At 42.8% G+C, this 19443-nt stretch overlaps 1 protein-coding gene across 1 annotated transcript in view; it reads left to right on the top strand.

The window, feature by feature from the left end:
* LOC148543054 (uncharacterized) overlaps nucleotides 1–19443 on the top strand; it is a 139753-nt gene that overhangs the window by 76672 nt on the left and 43638 nt on the right. Inside the window, exon 2 of the mRNA XM_088451922.1 lies at nucleotides 2535–2747. Coding sequence (XP_088308048.1) covers nucleotides 2535–2747 — 213 coding nt within the window. The remainder of the gene's footprint in view (nucleotides 1–2534; nucleotides 2748–19443) is intronic.

Genomic DNA, 19443 nt, shown 5'->3' with positions numbered 1-19443 from the left:
ACAGTACACACAGAGCGGCAGCCGGAGCCAGAGGAGGGACCAGGGAGAGAAGGAAGGCGCCGAGGAGGACCTGCTCACACTGAAAGCAGGTAAGTATAACCCGTTATACGCCACCTGAGAGAATTTGATGAATAGCCTAATTTCTTCATCCCCATACTAAAGTATGGGGAGTGTGGAAATTAACGCAGACGGACTTAACCAGGAGATATCAGTGATATCTCCTGTGTTAAGTGTGTTAATGAATACTAAAAAACGGTAATTAAGGTAAATGTCCTTAAAACTGTTATTTTAGTGTTAATGAATAGGGGATCGGTATGACATACCGCCGGATGAAATACTGACGTTGGAAGTCCAACAGAAGAAGATCCCAACGGCGCCTGGTAAGTATCCTAACCCTCCCCTCTCTCCCCCCTAACCCTAACCATCCCTTAGGGATGCCTAACCCTAACCTCCCCCCCTAGTGCCTAAACCTAACCCCGCCTCCCCGCTCCCTAAACCTAACCCTGACCCTAAACCCCCTTTCCCTAGCCTAATCCTAACCCTCCCGGGGGGGCAGAGCCATATCTAGACTTTTTGGTGCCCTGTGCCAGAGAGAGCATTTTCACCCCCCCATTTTTTAAATAGGGATATAAGATAGTGCACCTGAAAAAGGGCGATGTTCTCATGGGGGAGAGCCAGGGAAGGCCAGGGAAGAGATAGGGGAGGCCAAGGGATGCTGGGGATAAATAAGAGAGAGGCTTCAATTGAGAATGATAATAAAAAGGAAAATTGACAGGCACAAGCAGTGCCGCCCTGCCCTGCGGTGCCCTGTGCCATGGCACTGGTCGCATTATGCCCTAGTTAAGGCCCTGCAGGGGTGTGCCTAACCCTAAGTCCCCCTGGGAGTCCCTAAACCTAACCCCCCCACGGCGTGGGGCTGATCATAGGCGTCGGTATTTAGACGCCTATCATTAGTCCCGTGCCAGGATTTCACAGTCTGGAAGCTGGTGGTCAGCCTTTCGACTGCCGGCTTCCTGACTACATACGGACACCGGCTTCCTGACTATATACCGATGAATAGGCACCCCCAGTCTGCTAAATTATATTGTATCTCAGTTGTAGGGCATTATGTTGAATGAGCGCTTTGGAAACTTGCCGCACAAGTGATTAAAGCATCCTTGTCAGTGGCGTCACTAGCAAGGTGTAATCCTCTGAGGGGGTGACACCAGAATGCCGACTCCTCTTCAGTGACCAGGAACACTGAGGAGAATCTGGCAGTGCAGGCATAGTCTCTGGGGGAAGCCCAGCATGGGGGTGCTGGGCACGCCTCCAGAGTGATGAAACTGGTGGTGAGCTGCTTTTCGGGCATGCGTATCTTCGGCACGCACAGGAACTTCACTGGCCGCACTGGTTGTCACCAACCCTAGTGCCTGGGTGTCACCGACCCTAGTGCCACCACTGACTCATGTGACATTATCTCTGTTGTCCTCATGCACAAGAATCATTTCAATATAGACTAATTACACTCTGCGCTATAACCTCTAAGTGACAAGCCCCAGCGTGACACCACCCCTTCTTGTCTGTTTTGTGAAAATAATTACAGCTATAACATGGAAACACAGCAACATCAGTATTGTCTTTATGAAAATTGAAGTGTGGTGTAAATCATGCATAATAATAATCTTATTCTGTGATACATATCTCCGAGCTCAGCATAAAAAACTGAAGAGCTTAGTGATGTCTGTAAAATACAATGGACTAGGCCTGACACATGCTGTCGGCAGCTGTGCATCTGGATCTGATCAATCAGGATATAACTTTCAGCAAAGCACATTTGCAAAGGAAGAACAAGCTCAACATATGATCTTCCTATTACCAATGTTCAAATTCTTTCTACTCAGAGCATTTAACCCTTGTGCTGAGGGAGTTTTCTAGTGTTCTTTTTGAAACAACCTAGTACCTTATTTATTTGCACTGTAATTCATAGCAACAAATTAGGTTTTGTCAATTTTTTAGCACCGTTTACAATTTGGTTGCTATAGGTGAAAGGCTTACAGCACATATGTTATTATTACATAAGCCCATTACATGATGAGCTTAAATATTGATATCAGTAATACTATGCTTATATTAATTATTTGTATGTAAATGTGGTTGAAATTAAGTGAATTTGATGACTAATAGAAAAGACTAAGAAAGTGTGATAAATTATAATACTATATCTATGGTTTTCAAATTAACAAATATATTTAGCAGAGTAAACAAAAATAAATGTGTCCTATTCTGCAGTTAAGGGTAAGCCATCATATGTTACCTACATGTGTTGCCAAGAGATATTGTCTACTTTGAAGAATAAACAGTATCTTTTATTGTAGTGTATACTGAAAGCAAGATTTTTTAAAATTAACAATTACCAATTAGTCCTGCACTTGGCATCTCTCCTATTCTCTTGTATTGTCACCCTCAGCTTGGGCCTCTCCAGAAGAGGCAATATCTGAATATATTCATAATGTAAAGATCTATATTCATTGCAGCAAATTTGTGTTACTATCTAGGTGAGACGATGGATAAAGAAGCCAGCGGGCAGCAAGGATAAACAACAGAATAAGCACTTGAAATACACACCTGGATCCACTGTGATGCATGTTACAGCCGCACAAGAGGACTCGCCATGTCAAAGTTGCCTAGATGATCAGATATTTGAAAGTTATACAACTCCTCAAGAAATACAGATCAGCTACTGGGAAAGCCAAAGAAGCTGTAGTGCAGTAAGTGTATTGTAGATGCAGTATTGCATTATTATTCATTGTATTATAATCTTTGTGCTTTCCAACTCCAGTTCTGCAATTTTTCGAGTGCCAGTATTATTAGCTTTCAAAATCTGTTCCTTTGTTGCAAACAATATTGGATTTCTGCCTATAAAAGTCCATGGCTCCCCTTCTTCAAATCACATGTACTTGGCTCTACAAGGTACATCCAGTACCTCAGTTTAGGGTGGATGGCAGGGGTAGAACAGAGATTCCTTAGCAAAATTTGGCAGAGTGCCCAATGATGTTAATCCCACTTCCAGACCCCCAACCTGAGTAGAGAATAGCATTGGTCTCTACTAAGGATGTGCAACTCCTGACTGAGCATGCACTGCTGCATTGCCAGGCCCCCTCCTCACCTGGCTCCAAAGTAGCCCCACCCTTTACAGCAACGGTAGTTCCACCACTGGTGGACAGCTTAACAACATAATGGAGTAAAAAAGGCTTAGGTCTACTGTTGTTTTGGAGTCCAACTGCTAATCTATACATAGAATATAGGAGCAGTGGCGTATATATACTGGGTACAGGGTGTGCAGTGTATATGGGCCCATGGGGTAGATTTATTATGATGCGGTTTACCAAAGCCATCAATGGATTTAAAACAGCAACTGTAATTAGTGCTAAATCAGACTTGTTTAGCATTAATTACAGTTTCCATTTTTAATTCATAGGTTAAAGCCGCAAGTCTTTCATAAACCTACACTGGCACCACCAACATATTTCCAGTTGGGAGAGGGAAAGCCAAAAAAAAAGAAACATGAGCCCAAAAATCCTTAAACCTCCCACGATTAGCGGGGTACAAAATATGCATTGTCTGTCCTATAAGTGTTGTATTGCTTATACCTTGGGTCTCTCTATACTTTAATATAGCATTTAATATTGCATTCTGCACTGTGATATATCTTATACAGGTTGAGCCTTCCATATCCAAATATTCCGAAATACGGAGTATTCCAAAATACAGAATTTTTTTGGCATGACTGAAATAGTGAAACCTTTGATTTTTGATGGTTCAATGTACACAAACTTTGTCTAAGGCAGAAATTATTACAAATATTATATAAAATTACATTCAGGCTGTGTGTATAAGGTGTATATGAAACATAAATAAATTTAATTTCTGTACACAAACTTTGTTTGAACCACAAAATTATTGAGTATATTGTATAAAATGAACTGCAGGCTGTGTGTATAAGGTGTATATGAAACCTTAAATGCATTCTGTGTGTATATTTGGGTCCTATTCCCAAGATATCTCATTATGATATGCAATTATTCCAAAATACGGAATATTCCGTTATCCAAAATACCCCTGGTCCCAAGCATTTTGGATATGGGAGACTCAACCTGTAATACACTATGAGAAATCCAAAAATGCAAAGGTGATGTGCATTTAACTAAAAATGTGGTATTAGATCCAAGAAGCACTTTTCTATGTGGGGGGCAACAGGGGCGATCGTCCTTGGGCCCCACACCTGAAGGGCCCCCACACCCAGCCATCGGGGTTAAAGTAAACCGGAGGAGACGGAACCAGTTCTGCCTCCTCCGGACACCTAACCCCGGCGCCGCAGGGAGGCACCATTAACCAGGCGCCTGCTGAGATTGTAACCAGCGGGCGCCCGGCTCCCACCCCGCAGCGGCAGCCAGAGCCAGAGGCTAGAGCTCACTCGTGATCTCTGGCTTCCGGCTCACGCAGTGCACTATGGGAGAGACGTCATGACTCTCCCATAGTGCAGAGGAGCAGCCGGGCGGACCAGAAGGCAGCGGGAGCTGGGCTTAAGGTAAGCATGAGGTTTTCTTTTCTAAGCGCAAGAGGCTTTTCCATTGAGGGAATTGCTCGGGGGGGTATTACTACAGGGGGCATTGCTCGGGGGGGCATTACTACTGAGGGCATTGCTCGGGGGGGCATTAGTACTGGGGGGCATTACTACAGGGGGCATTACTGGGGGGGGCATTACTACTGAGGGCATTGCTCGGGGGGGCATTACTACTGGGGGGCATTACTACAGTAGGGACTGCTGGGGGGCATTACTCGGCATTACTACAGGGGGCATTACTCGAGGAGGGGCATTACTACAGGGGGCATTACTGGGGGGCATTACTACTGAGGGCATTGCTCGTGGGCACATTACTACTAGGGGGCATTACTACAGTAGGCATTACTGGGGGGGCATTACTCGGCATTACTACAGGGGGCATTACTCGGGAAGGGGCATTACTACAGGGGGCATTACTGGGGGGGCATTACTACTGAGGGCATTGCTCGGGGGGGCATTACTACTGGGGGGCATTACTATTGGGGACTACTTGAAGGTAGGGCATTATTACTGGGGCACTAGTACAGAGGGAGCATTACTATTAGGGGCACTAATACAGGGGCATTTATACCGAGGGTACTACTACAGGGGGCATTACTACTGGTGCCACTACCACAGGGGGCATGACTACTGGGGGCACAACTACAGGACTATTACTACTGAGGGCATTTATACAGGGGGCATTACTATTGGGGACACTACTAATGGGGGCATTGCATAAGGGGCACTGCATAAGGGGCAACACTCCTAGGGGCACTACCACTGCATAAAGGGCACCACTACTGTGGGCTTTGTATACGGGGCACTACCACAGTGGGCACTGACACTACTGGGGTCCCCATTGTGCATACCCCCAGTTCGTCACATTTAATAGGGGTCCCCACATGTTTGTTGCCCAGGGGCCCCCACAGACCTTAATCCGGCCCTGGCGCTGCATATTCTGTGTACATGATATACGAGGCTGATATAAATATATGTTCTATATCATGCTTGGAGATTAGAGTCTATGGGGTCTATTTACTAAGCTGTGTTAGGAGATAAAGTGAATGGCAGTTAGGAGCTGATTGTCTGGCACTTTATCACAGTTCACTTTATCTCCTAACACAGCTTAGTAAATAGACCCCTATATCATGTGTGTTTATGCTCCATTGCCAAACATCCCATTCTGCAAGATATTCATAAATGGGAAACCTGAACAGGCCAAAGAGTGACAAAAGTATAGAACAGTAACAAACTGTAAGTATATATTGTAAGCAATTGTTTCCCATCAGACAATTCTGAATGGCTGGGATCTTGTAGTAATAGAGATTAAAAAAGCAGAACAAGATTGACTCCTAATGACATTAACACAGCAAATATAAAATGAAACAATGACTACATCAAGGTAGAATGCATTGCTAATTACCAATTTACCAGGTCCAATACAAGGCCAGGAATTGGGGAGGTGATTTGGGAAAGTATTTGTCTTGCAGGACAATTTAATTTGTCCTTAATCCTATCTGGGTTTATCTGATAACAACGGACAGCAATCTTCAAATTATTTATCTACTCTGCATTAACAATGTACATAGGAAAATATTTTTATTTTTAATTGTCCTTGCAGGTCACTACAATTAAAAACTTGAGACATGCTGTACATTATATCTACCCCTTCATTTATGTATGCAGTAGTACTAATCATGCAAGTTGTTTAATTTCTGTATTAACCAGGTATAATCTAACATTATGTATATAAAACCTATATTTTTATAGCTGATGCTGAAGCCCCACAAATTATAATGCTAGATGTTAAATAAGGTTACAATCTAAGATCTGTCATTACAGATTTACTAAACAGAAATACAGAAGTAAATGTATATTTATTGTTATGTACTTGGCATAGTAATTGAACCTGAATTGTGTGAACAGAACAAAATATTATAGGTCGCACACATCTATGTCACTGCGCTGCCCCTATCCATACACTTGGTTTCATAGATACCATCATTATCAGTTTGCACTTTCCTCAGCCCTGCTCCTTGTACAAGAGACCCACCTGAAAACAAGTGTATTAAGGTGTACGCACATCTATGCTTTGCCTGTAATTCCATCCACAACCTCAACACTTTCATACCCAGTTATACCATCTTAGCTGCAAGTATAGCTGCTCAGCTCTCTGCACAAAACTAACTTGCGTTCAACCCTGCTTCTGCCCCATTATGAGAAGAGCTCAATATAGATTTGTCCAATTCTTAAATTCATCCAAGTTTCAGGAAATTGCCAATCAGTCCAGCTTAGCACAAAATTAACTGATTTATTTATGTCCCACAGAGAAACACGCCAAGCATGCAATGTGCATGGAATGTAAAATGCCTTTATCCTTATAAAAGATGCTTCCTAGCCCTCTGGCACTAGTTCATCCTGGATTGTTCTAGAAGAAAACATCTGTTATTGCTACTATTTGTAATTGTAACTTGTAATGTGAGCCATTGTTTATCAATGGCCTGGATTATTATTCTAATGTTCCCTTCTGTTCTGTGCACTGTTAAAACAGCATTGCCTGATTAGTCTATTTTCTCTATCACACACACACTACAGTACATTGTGTTAGTTGCTTAACCTAGCAGTATGTCTTTGGCAGTGCACTATAAAAATGTTCCTCTACTTGCCTTTTATACAAATACACAAACAATACATGGTGTATTACACTGCACTTTATTACTATCATTAGTCAGTCTGTCCATCCCCTGTAAATGAAGCCCTTATTGTGGGGCTGAGCCGCACTCGCAAGCAAAGTGGCTGTATTTATGGGTAGCTGCGGAAGCCTGATTTACTATTACTATTTCTGTCCCATCAGAAAAGGATGGACAGGGCCAGCGCTTCCATTAGGCAGCTTTAAGCAGCTGTTTAGGGGCACCGGGACCTGAGGGGCGATTAGCTGATAGTGCCTGGGCCCCTGGCACTGAGAGAGGGTACTTAGTGGGGGGGACCAGCGGAGCCGCGAGTACTGAAAGGAGAACAACAATTGAATCAAAGCAGAGGCTGCGGGAATCCGCAGAGATTAAAGTGTACACTGGTGCTGAGCACTGACAGCCGCCACCTGCATTGCCTCCTCAGGAAGGACTGGGCTCGCTGCCTGCTGTTGGACTGCCGCATCTACCTGTCATTTGTGGCTTCATCAAAGTCTCCCTGTAATATGCTGCTGCACTGGGCACAAGGGGGACCGGCTGCCCTGCATTTTGTGGTTCTGGAGGAGGAGGTCCGCTGTCGGTTGAGACACAACCAGGTGTCTGAGTGAGGTGGCAGAAACTGAAGTTGAGCCCAAATCGTAATCAACACCATAACTAGCCTGTCCCTGCAACTGCTTTCTCTGGGGTGACAGTGAGTACTGCCTGAGATCCACCCAGATCCATGTACTGTGTATATATATATATATATATATATATATATATATACTGTATATATATTAATATATATCCTGCCTGTGTTCCCCCTACACTACACCTTGCCATAATGAGAGAAAGAGAGAGAGAGATCCTGCCTGTATCCCACCGACACTACCTGCCTAGGCACCCTCGCAAATGGAGCCCATAGTTGTTGATTACATATTTTGCTTCTCAGGGCATATTTCAATTTGAAAGCAGTGGCCGTGAAACTTCTAAAACACCACCTCCACATTTTCACCTGAGGGGCTGGAAAAATGGGTATTGGGGGAGGGGAGGCAGTGGGCAACAGTTTTGCCTAGGTTGCTGAGAAATCTTGCACCGGCCCTGAGGATGGACATATGCAAAAATGAGTAAATTCACATATGCATATGCACTGTATGCAAAGATTCACCATTTGCATCCATGCAACTTAGAATCAACCCCACTATGCCAAGTTTGTGTTGGTTGCCCATTACTTTATAGAGACCTAGCTGGAGTACCCGGCATTGCCGGGGATTTTAAGAATGTTCGTTTACACATCATCTTCCAACCAACCTCTCCTTCGGCAGGCCTCACGAAAAGTGTGACAAACTTCCCCATTAACAGTCTTAAGGTTTTCGAAGGAAGTTGGACCTGTAACGGTGTAAAGCAAACTTCGGAGATAGAAGCATTCAAAATTTGTAGGATGTACAGTGTAAACACGGCCAAGAGCTTCTGTTGCTCTGATACCAGGATGACCATCTACAGCGACTCGCTGTTTTCTGCGCAGACAAACTTTGGGAGAAGCATTCCATGTGTAATTTTTTTTGGCAGCTCACAGTACAGCAGGGTCCTTGCAAAGTCATCCTTTTGACACAGTTGGAAGAAAGAAGTGAATGTTGTTGCGTAATTTGGTATAGTCAGAGAGCTGAGAATGCTGGCAAAGCCTGCTAAAGTTCTCTTTGATAATAAACATTAAGAACATGACAAAACATGACAACACAAAACGCTTGCTCCGAGGGCCTACCCATATGCCGTGAGGCCCCACAATTAGCATCCAGCAAAAATTATGAGTAATTAATTTCCATTTAAATTTTTTTTGTTGCCTCCGCTGTGTTTTAATACGCTCGTATGTAAAATGTCATGACCTTCAGTTGTAAACTGTGGATTTGTATAGAAAGACAAAAGTACAAAAGGACAAATTTTTGCTTTTATATAGTAGAGAAGATAGAAAAGCAAAAATAATAGATAAGCTAAATCCTTTTCTAATTCCGTACCTGACCTGTAGAGGGCAAATGCTATGCAAAAATTGTGTTTTTTAATTAATTAAAAATTAACAGTAATTAATTTTGATTTAGTAGAGAAGATAGAAAATAAAAAATAGTAGATAAGCTAAATCCTTTTGTAATTCCATACCTGACCTGTAGAAGGTGAATACTATGCAAAAATTGTGTTTTTTCTTTAATTAAAATGAACAGTAATTAATTTTGATTTCATATTTTTTTAGTTGCCTCCGCCGTGTTTTAATACGCTCGTATGTAAAATTTCATGATCATGGCTTGTAAACTGTGGATTTGTATAGAAATACAGAAGGACAAATTTTTGCTTTTATATAGTCGATGATAACTTGTATGAAGAAAAGTACACAAGAAAAAAAAAACATGTTAAACTTTGTTTAAGCCAAATAACTGCTTTTGTACTGTATGATTCAAGGGGCATATTTATCAATTATCGGGTTCTAGCTCAATTATCGGTTTCTATCTCAGTTTGTGCATCAATGGATCGGGTGGGCAGGCATCTAAAAGATTAAACTGCTTATAAAATGCGACCTCCAGATTTCACTATTTGCTGGGGCATTTTAAGCCATTTATCAGCTGACGCTCCTGCATTCTCACCTATACAGTTCTCGGGACAATTAGCCGATATCAGGTGATTGGCCAAATAATTGTGTACATGTGTACCTAGATTTTCACTTGATCCATGCTGAAAGACAGTCAGTTTGGGATAAAACTTTTTTGTTACATGATAAGGCTAAATCTGGTACAGATAAAAAAAAGTTGGGCAAATGTGCTTGGACATCGCTAAGTACATCGTACAAGAAAAGATCACAATGCCATTGTGAGGGGCACTGATGTATTAAAGTATTAAATTATTCAATGACAATGAGACAGCACCAAGCGTGCTCACGATTGCTCCCAGAGTGTCCGCTCCTTTGTGCATGGTCTGATGTTCCCAGCAAAGTTTCCCAGGTAAGTTTCAGATACAGAAGTCACCCTGGAAATGCTGGGCAGGTAGATCCCAGACGCGGTGGTGTGCCCGGTGTTCACAGTGACTCACCCCCCGACCAGCAGATAAGGAATCAGCAGCATCAGCGACCCCAGGGATTCATGCTCGGAGGCTGGGTGGATGCAGACCGAGCAGTGGTATGTAAACATCCAGATGGAAGAGGCTATTTGGGGGCACAGATCTTGCACAGTTGGCGCCGGTAAACAAACAGGCAGAAGAGACACAATAACAGCACTGAGCTCTGGATGGCTCCACCTCTGCCTCCCCGGGCACAGAGCACTGGAGCCAGGTAGCGCAGACCCACCGCGCAAACTTCTCCCAGTACACCATGCAGCTGGCACCTTAACAAGGCACTCAGTGTGACGGGGCACAGGCTCCAGGGCTCAGCAGAGACTGTCAGCTGGAAGTGGGTGTGCGGGATACTCTAGCTAGCTGGACACAAATGCCTCTCGGGCCACCCTCGTCTCTTCACAACTGGTTACATTAACACGCGGTTTCACATTCCTCTAACTTTCTGGAGCCAGCCCTCATCTTGGCCATGCTAGGCAATGCACTTTACAACCAATCACCACTGTTCCAATGTGGTATCATAATGTTGTTGTGGAGCCATTTGTCAGCCTCCCCTTGTCGTTCTCGGAGAAGCCTTCCACCCAGGCTGCTCGGCGATACAGTCAGACAATGAGGAGGCGGGATGGGAGAGGCCATCTGGCAGCAGAGAGAAGAGGGCTGGAAACAGAGCAATAGCTGCCTGGCTGCTGTCACTCAAAGTAACGTGAGGCCAATAGGCCCCCCCCCCACACACATACACACACACACACAGATTACATGAGGAGCTGCTGCTGGAGGACCAGTAAGTTATCTCTGTAATGGCTTCCTGTCCTGATGAGGAGAAAGGATTGGTGTGCATGTGTGTATATGGCCTGTGTTACTCAAGCATCTCAAGGAACATGTCAGTGAAAACCCAATCAAATTCAGTTCAGTAGATCTCGAGTTTATTGCGAACATGCATGTAAACGAACGATTTTGTACAAGTCTGCATTTGTGTATTAATTCATTGAATAATATTGTAGATTAGTTCCCTGTAATATCACACACTAGAAATAACAACCTATAAAACATGTTGCTACCTGTTGTGAGAATACTGTATACTTGACTTCGAAATGTTTTTGGCAGGAACTGACTGAGAAACTAAACAATCTCTGAACATTTATTTGTGAAACAGGAATCTGTAATGTCCCCATTATTGTGGTGTGACTATGTAATGTTTCAGTTTCTCCCGGACCATTTCACAAATAGCTTCTGATTCTAGTAACACATCGGGTGAGTAGTGATAGCCTTTATTGCTGAAACGCTTAGTTTAAGAACATTGAAACTTTAAAAAAGAAAGAAAGATAATTCTAGTAGACTGTCTGTTATAATAAAATGGTTAGTATTTTAAAAAATTTTTTTACATTCCACTTTACCTCACATTTGGAAATGAATTCCAAAGTCCAACTGTGTGAACTTTGGTGGTTTCCCTCTAACACGTGCATAGTCGTCGCAAAGGTTCCATTTTGAATACCTAATTTCTATCCTATCTTTATCATTGACTCGTCTACATAGAATGTATTTAACTGAAGTCTCTGCTCTTCAAGGAGCCAGGTATATGCAACCCCAGACATCAGCTGGATTATAATTACAATCATTTCAATGTGGACTTATCCTTTAATATCTAATTTGTGGGAGAAGCATCCCAAACCAAACAAAACTTACCTACTGCTGCTATTCAGGTGATGATCCAATGACTACCATCTTCATGTTCCTCCTGGTGGGTATAGGAGCCATAGGCAGAGATTGTGGTACTTTCAGTTGTGTTTGACCCTATTCCAAAGCCTGATTGGTGATTGACAGCCCTAGCTGTACACAATCTGTCTCCTTCCCTTGATATTACATGTTACTGGCGTTACCCATTGCATCCAAGTCCTAGAATGCATCGCATTCCGAGGCTTGGTGCATTTGAGAAATGTGGTCAACCCTCATTTTAGAGGTTTGATTGCAATTCTTCCCTTGCTGCATCCCACCCCCTGTCCAAGTGCTACACAGTTTCTAAATATACAGTAGTTTTACATAAAAGTAGGCTTGCATAACGTGAATTTGTAAGTGTCAAACAATAGGGCTGGCAACTTTTGAGGGAAAAAAAACAGATACTGCTACAGTAGTCTTCTGTATATATGTATATTTGACCTGTATCTTGTACACAATCTTTAACAAAGTAAATATTGTCTCCAATCGGATTTATGTTACTTTTATTTCTTCACCTATCCATGTTAATAGTATTACTCTTCTCTCCCAAATGGAAAACTGCACACATATTCAGTCATTAAATAAACGTGTAAAAGTCCTGATATAATCAGAAAGTAGGTCACACAAGTTCTGGAACTTTCACTAAACTGAATGAGAACTGTAGTCTTACCGCTTTGAAGAATAGCACACACTCTAGCGTTGGTGTAATTACTGCCTGTCGACCATTGGATAGAGTAGTGTCTGCTCCTCCTGCAGAGGGTAAGATCACTGGACACACCATGAGTTATGCATCTTGTGAAGGGTACAATGTCTTACCCTGTACATATAGGATCTTGAGGTTCACTGAGCTCTCCCCTTATTCTTGGCTCCCCAGCTGGTTGCTCATATGCCCAGCTAAATGACTTTCAGAATACTTCTCGGTGTAAGCCAAGCTGGGTTTCTGTGCATGTTGTTACTGTTTTCAGCACTTCACGGATGTTTCAGTTAGAAATATAAGGAATGTGCAGAATTTGATTGTTGTCGACTGGATGAGCTAATGTAATGTATAAACTGGTCATTATACTGTATGTCAGCTCACTACATCATCAACAATAAGATTCACTAGTGGGGTCAATTATTCATTATCCTGCTCATGTGGACAGGTAACTAGTGCCATAGACTGGCTTCCACATTGGCTATAGCCTGCCAGAGGTATATGGCTACATTTATGGGTAGCAGAATGAAAAAAGAGATAGGATTTGTGATAATGTCAATGATAGGTCTTAAAGAATATGTGCACATACTGTAAGCATTACATATCTCCTAAATGAAGGACAGATCTCCTAAATAAAGGATAGATCAATGATCTTCCATCTTTTCTCCATTTCTTTTTTGACAGATGACAGAATTACATAAGACACGTACACATATCCTCAGGCTGACTCATACAGTATGGTATATTACCAAGCATGCTAGAGTTCAGTTTAGCCAGTGTCTACCATATGACAGTGGTTTTATGGAAATATACATTTGTGGGATGCCTGGATTTTGCAGTCATCAGTTTCCTCTCTTAAAATTCTAGTCAATCAAAGTTAATATGGCATTTACAAGCATGTGACCTTAAACAGATGGTCTCCATCTTCTATGTACGTTCATTAATCAATTACTGAAACTACATACATCGGAGATTTTTGAGGTCTGAACTTGCCAGCTGCAGAACACTGGTAGATATAAGGTGGTTAGCGATTAGATTTAATTCATTCCTTTAAGGAGGAATACTTGACCTTTCAATAATTTGGTGCAGAATGTTTAGGAATTTGACTGCAACCACATGGTGGCACACCTATAACCAGGTTAAGTGTGAAATTTCAGTTGAGTCACTACAGGATAACATGTTTCTGATTAAGGAGCATTGAACTGTGAATGCACATTTCTTTTATATCCCTTAATTACAAATGGACTTTGTTTCCTTGTCATTCATCACAAATGAGCATATGATAGCTAGGGTAATCACAGCAATAAGCTTTTATTGATTAATTATGGAAAATTCCCTGATATATAACAGGTTGCTGCTAATCATGATATAAGAATTAAAAACTTAACAAAACTTTTATTTCTGGGGGGTATTCATGAAAGCTTGGAGAGAGACTAATCTGCTCCTGTCATTTTACAATCTGTGTTTGAAAAATGACAGGAGCTGATTGGTTGGTACTTTATCTCTCTCCAAGCTTTCATGAATACCCCCCTATAGTTTTATAAATCTGACTGGACATTCCATTTCACAAGATGAAGTCGATTACTAAATTATAAAGCAAATGTACAACATTAAAAGGGGTAGATCATGATGTACTAAGCCTTGGTAAGAGATAATGTGGAGAGAGATAAAGGGGTCTGTGTACTAAAGCTGGGTACACACTGAGATGATGAGTACCGGAACTATATGGCGGCCGACGGGCCAACATATCATATGCTGCGTACACATTAGGACGAAGTAATGAACAACGGAACGATCCCTCGTTCTGTCCTTCATTAACATGCACGGAGCCGCAAACAATATCTACAGGTTTGATGTGCAGCATGCGTCAGGTTTGATGACATTGCATGCGACCGCGGGAGCACGCATATCGTGCATACAATGTGTATGCATGATACGTCATTACGATCTGTTTGAAAAATGACAGGAGCTGATTGGTTGGTACTTTATCTCTGTCCACTTTATCTCTCTCCAAGGTTTAGAACATAGACACCATCGTACCAACCATTCAGCTTCTGTAAAGTGACAGGTGCCGATTTGTCTGTACTTTATCTCCATTCACTTCATCTCTCTCTTCAAGAGTACATCTCCCCCTAATAATGAAAAGCAAGAATAAGTGACATTATATAATCCATAAAGTAGACTGGCCAGTATAAAACTATACATTCCGCAGCTGGTAATAAATATTTTGCCTAGGTATTCAAGCTGACTTCACAATACATTATGTTATTATAGCAATATCAGCACTATCACATCTAACTCCCCAACTGACTACGTGTAGACCCACATGCACAACGTGTACTCTTATTGTAACTCATATTGCTGCAAAATAATGGAAGGAAATTAAAAAAACTAAAATTCATAGTTAAACTTTTTTTTTAACAGCAAATTCATAACTGGAGTCAGTCATTTCAAAAAAGAATGTAATATTGAAATATATAAAAGTAACTAAACTTATAAAAATGCACATTCACTCAGTTTCTACTGATCAAATCTCTATGCGTGCAAATAGTCACTTAGATATTTGCCTAGCTAAATAGCAAAAATAATTCATAGTATATTCATATGTGTTTGTGTGAATGTGCATGTATTTTGTTTATTTATTTTTTTATAGTGGGAAAAACAGAAACCAGTATATATTAGGGGCCTGGATTTTATAAAGAAATGGCTGTCCTATTAGTAAATTCAGTTTATTTATCTGCAAGGGCTATAGAATGTTATTTTGCTGCTAATCTGTTTAAAAAGACACACCAAAGCTACAGTTAAAATGATCAATGCCATTGTTATTTTGTGATTTTCGGCACCTAGATTTGCACATATACAACTGCTTGGATTTGCAGTCATGTTTACAGTGTTTCTAGAGGTGCAACAGCTTACCTGAAAGAAGGTACTGGTGGGTCAATCAAGCTGGTGCAGTGGTTAGAAAATGACTGCCTCACAGCACTGAAGTCATGAGTTCAAGTCCTGTTGTGGAGTATTTTTTTGGAATTTAAATGTTTCCTTGTATTTGCATGGGTTCCCTCCGGGTACTCCGGTTTAATTACACACTCAAAGCACATAGTGGGCAGGATGCACTATCAACAATAAGTCGGTCAAACTCCCGAAAATGCAGTTTTTCATGGGTTTGACCACAATTCGTATATGCACAAAGCTTTGAAAAGCAGAGCTTTCCACAGCATGGACCCAATGCGTAATGCCATCTTTATTGAATCCCTCCCGGCAACCCGACGCCATGCACAGAAGGACTTCTGGGTCATAAATGTGGAAGGCTCTCTATCGCAAAGGACAGCTCTTATTGGGAGAGATGTCCTTTGCAATTTTCTTCATGCAAACCAATTTTATTAAAGGTGCCTACACACTTACCGATTTTTTACACGATCTGGCCGATTCCGACGCATCGGAACGACAGATCGTGTAAAAAAAAGCCCAAATTGTGAGTCCCCCCTCAAGATCATGATGCGATGCACGTCCCCACTGGTCGCACATCGCATCGTCAGATCTGGCGTGCTGTAGGGCAGATCTGGCAATCTGGGAAATAATGCACTGGAAAAATGTCATGGATGCAGGATAGATCGTTTGAAGATGGACCAAATCGTGTGCAGAGCTACCGGGGAGGAGTTTCAAGGGAAATCGTACACAATGTCGGATCGTGTGCAGATCGGTAAGTGTGTGGGCACCTTAACGCCAACATGCATGTGATGAGTGATGGGATGCATTGCATGCAAAATACGATGCTTGATGCATTCTGCCATTTGCATGGTTAATTGGCTGCTGTAAAAAAAATAAACCTAGTGTGTATGTGTATCCATGTGAGAAGGAAAATAGAGTGTAAGTTTCACTGGGGCAATGAAAATGGGTGCAGGGTATTTCCGCTGCACACGGACACCTGGGTCGAGGGGGACTCACACTGCACACCCTGCACCCATATATACAGTATTTATACTTACCTCTCCGCACTCTCCAGAGTCCTACGTCTGCTGGTGGCCCGGAGATGCAGAGCAGCAAAATCCACAGAGAAAATGGCAGCCTTTTTCATGGTGAGTTCTGCATGCACACTAGAGATGTCCCCAGGATTAAGGTGCAGGCACCATTTTCCCAGAGACCTGCGCATGCGCAGTAGACTCTGGCACCAAGCCAGAGTCTACTGCGCTGCCAAAGAGGAGGGGGCCTGCACCGAGGATGCACATGGGCCCTCTCCTCTCTTCCTGTGCAGGGACTGAGGTGAATGACTGAATATTCTCTGTAAAGTGCTGTGTAATATGTGTGCACTATCTAAGAAACTGTATAAATAAATAATAGGGGCTGTACACAGATAAGTGTGTCTTCTTTTACAACCACCTGTAAACAACAAACCAAGATTAATTAAATGCGAAGGTGTGGAACAGGCATTCTCACAGATGCATTACCTTCTCTCACAAAAGGATTTTTTCCACCATCTCTAATGCTGGGTACACATTTAACGATGTGTACCCAAGCACAATCGTGAAAGCGATGGGACCAGTGGGGGTCCCGGCATCGGCAAGTGCATACACACTTGCCACTGTCGGCAGCGACATCGCGACGGCAGCAGCCATGCTGCATTCGGAAGCATGGCCTCGCTAACGATGTAGCCTGTCGGACCTGCATGCAGGTCCGATGGGCGATGTCACTGGCAATGCACTGGAGCGCACTTCGTCAGCGTCATTGAGCTTAGATGTATCAGCAAAACTACAAACTAAGATATACCTCATTACAGCCATACTGTGTACTTACAGGAATGATATATTAGGGGTTGGAATGGCTTCCCAGTGTGCAGAATATTAATGAAAATCTATGGGGAGATCTCAATCATGTGGTGCATGCAATAAGACTTTAGAATATTTCTGAAATTATTAATTACTAAAACCAAGAATAAACATTCTCACTTGGCTACATGAAATCAGATTCTAGTTATTATCTTTTGGGAGGTGCTAGATAAATAATAAGTAGAATCTGATTGGTTGCTGATTGGTTGCATCTCCATTTCTACAAACCCGCAGTTTAGTAAATATACCTCTTACCCTTACATCTCTGAATCATAGGGCCAGAATCAAAGATCAGCTTTGCGTCTCATAAGATAAACAACTGTCTAGTGATATACATATATAAGGAATCTTAAAAGTAAAAGGAATGTATTTAGTAAAAGTTTCAGGAGAGCATATAGAAGATGATAATTGAAGTCATATATAGGTGGGAAATTCCAGTATGTGTTTGTAAACATAAACATATGATGCTTATATCAAATAAGAAGAATACAAAACATAATTATTCTGCATTCTCACATCAGGATGTATAACCAGGGCCGTAGCTAGGGTGGTGCAGTCGGTGCCTCCGCACAGAGCGCAACATTGCTGAGGGCGGAACACCGACCGCCCACCATCTCATATAGTGTTCTCCCCCTCTGTGTTCTTTAATCCAGCGCCAGGCGTCCGCTGCTGCGTGTCCGCGGCGCCCAGCACAGAGGAGGGAGACAGCCGCAGCCTCCCCGCCTCCTTCTGACGTCCTGTCTCCCGGCAACCTATTGTGATAGGTGAGATGGAGGGCGGATTGGGCCACCGGGACAGCGGGCCATTTCCCTTCTCCCCTCTGCTGGGCCGCTTGACACCCTGACCGCCAGCTGTAATGACCGCTACCGTGATCGGAGCGGCCATGAGCCCCTCATCTGTAATAGTGGACATGTAAAATGGCCGTGGGGGGCTGTTGCGCATGCGCAGACACAGCAGCTCTTCCCATCGGCCATTGCGGAGCTCGTGAGTGACAGACTGCTCACGGCTCCGCCTCCAGCAGTCATGAGCACAGAAGCCGGGGACTCGAGTTGGAAGGGAACGGGCACCTGCAGTCTCTGCAGCATCCGGGAGCGGCCACGGCTGGCTGCCTTTTGGTGTGTGACGTCGCAAGTTTGATAAGTACAAAGAGATATGTCTTTAGTCTGTTATATAATATAGTGCAGGAGTTGGGGGAGGGACTAGGGGGTAGGTTGGGATGGTCCCATAGTGTGAGCAGATATTGTTGTCATCCGAGCACCCCGATTCTACTACTGCAAGTGTTGTGTGCATCCTATATTTTTCCTACTATATATATATATATATATATATATGTGTGTGTGTGTGTGTGTGTGTATTTTGCAAGTGATTTTTGTTATATAGGCAGTGGGTGGCAGGGGTGGGGGGCACCAATGAACTTTCTCGCACAGGGCACCAAAATGTCTAGCTACGGCTCTGTGTATAACACCAGCATATTGTGGCTATATATATATATATATATATATATATAAAGTGGGTTTGAATACAAAAATTAAAGCCGCACTAATATTAAGACTTAGCACAAAATATTAGCGCTGCTTTAAAGTTTTGAGTCATACCTGCCGAGCGGCTTGCAAAGGTGCCACTTCATAAATATACCCTTTAGGGCGCAAATCAATTGTCGTCTCACAGACAATCTTCCCTCTGAAGTGGCGGGAGATCACGGGGCGATATTCAATTGATTAGAATATGGTGGCAATCACACCCACACCCACATGCGTAAAACGGCTAAACCCGACCAAAGTGCTGGGCGTGATCATGAAAAGTGCCATTTGGGCACCCAAACGAGTCACTTTTCGCGCATTTCAACTCACCACCCCTGGGGGAGTGTGAGCT

The sequence above is a fragment of the Taudactylus pleione genome, unplaced genomic scaffold, assembly GCF_031769625.1.
Source record: "Taudactylus pleione unplaced genomic scaffold, aTauple2 ptg000006l, whole genome shotgun sequence".
In the NCBI taxonomy this organism is placed as follows: domain Eukaryota; kingdom Metazoa; phylum Chordata; class Amphibia; order Anura; family Myobatrachidae; genus Taudactylus; species Taudactylus pleione.
The sequence above is the reverse complement of the archived record's forward strand: the minus strand, read 5'-3'. Positions and strand labels throughout refer to the sequence as shown.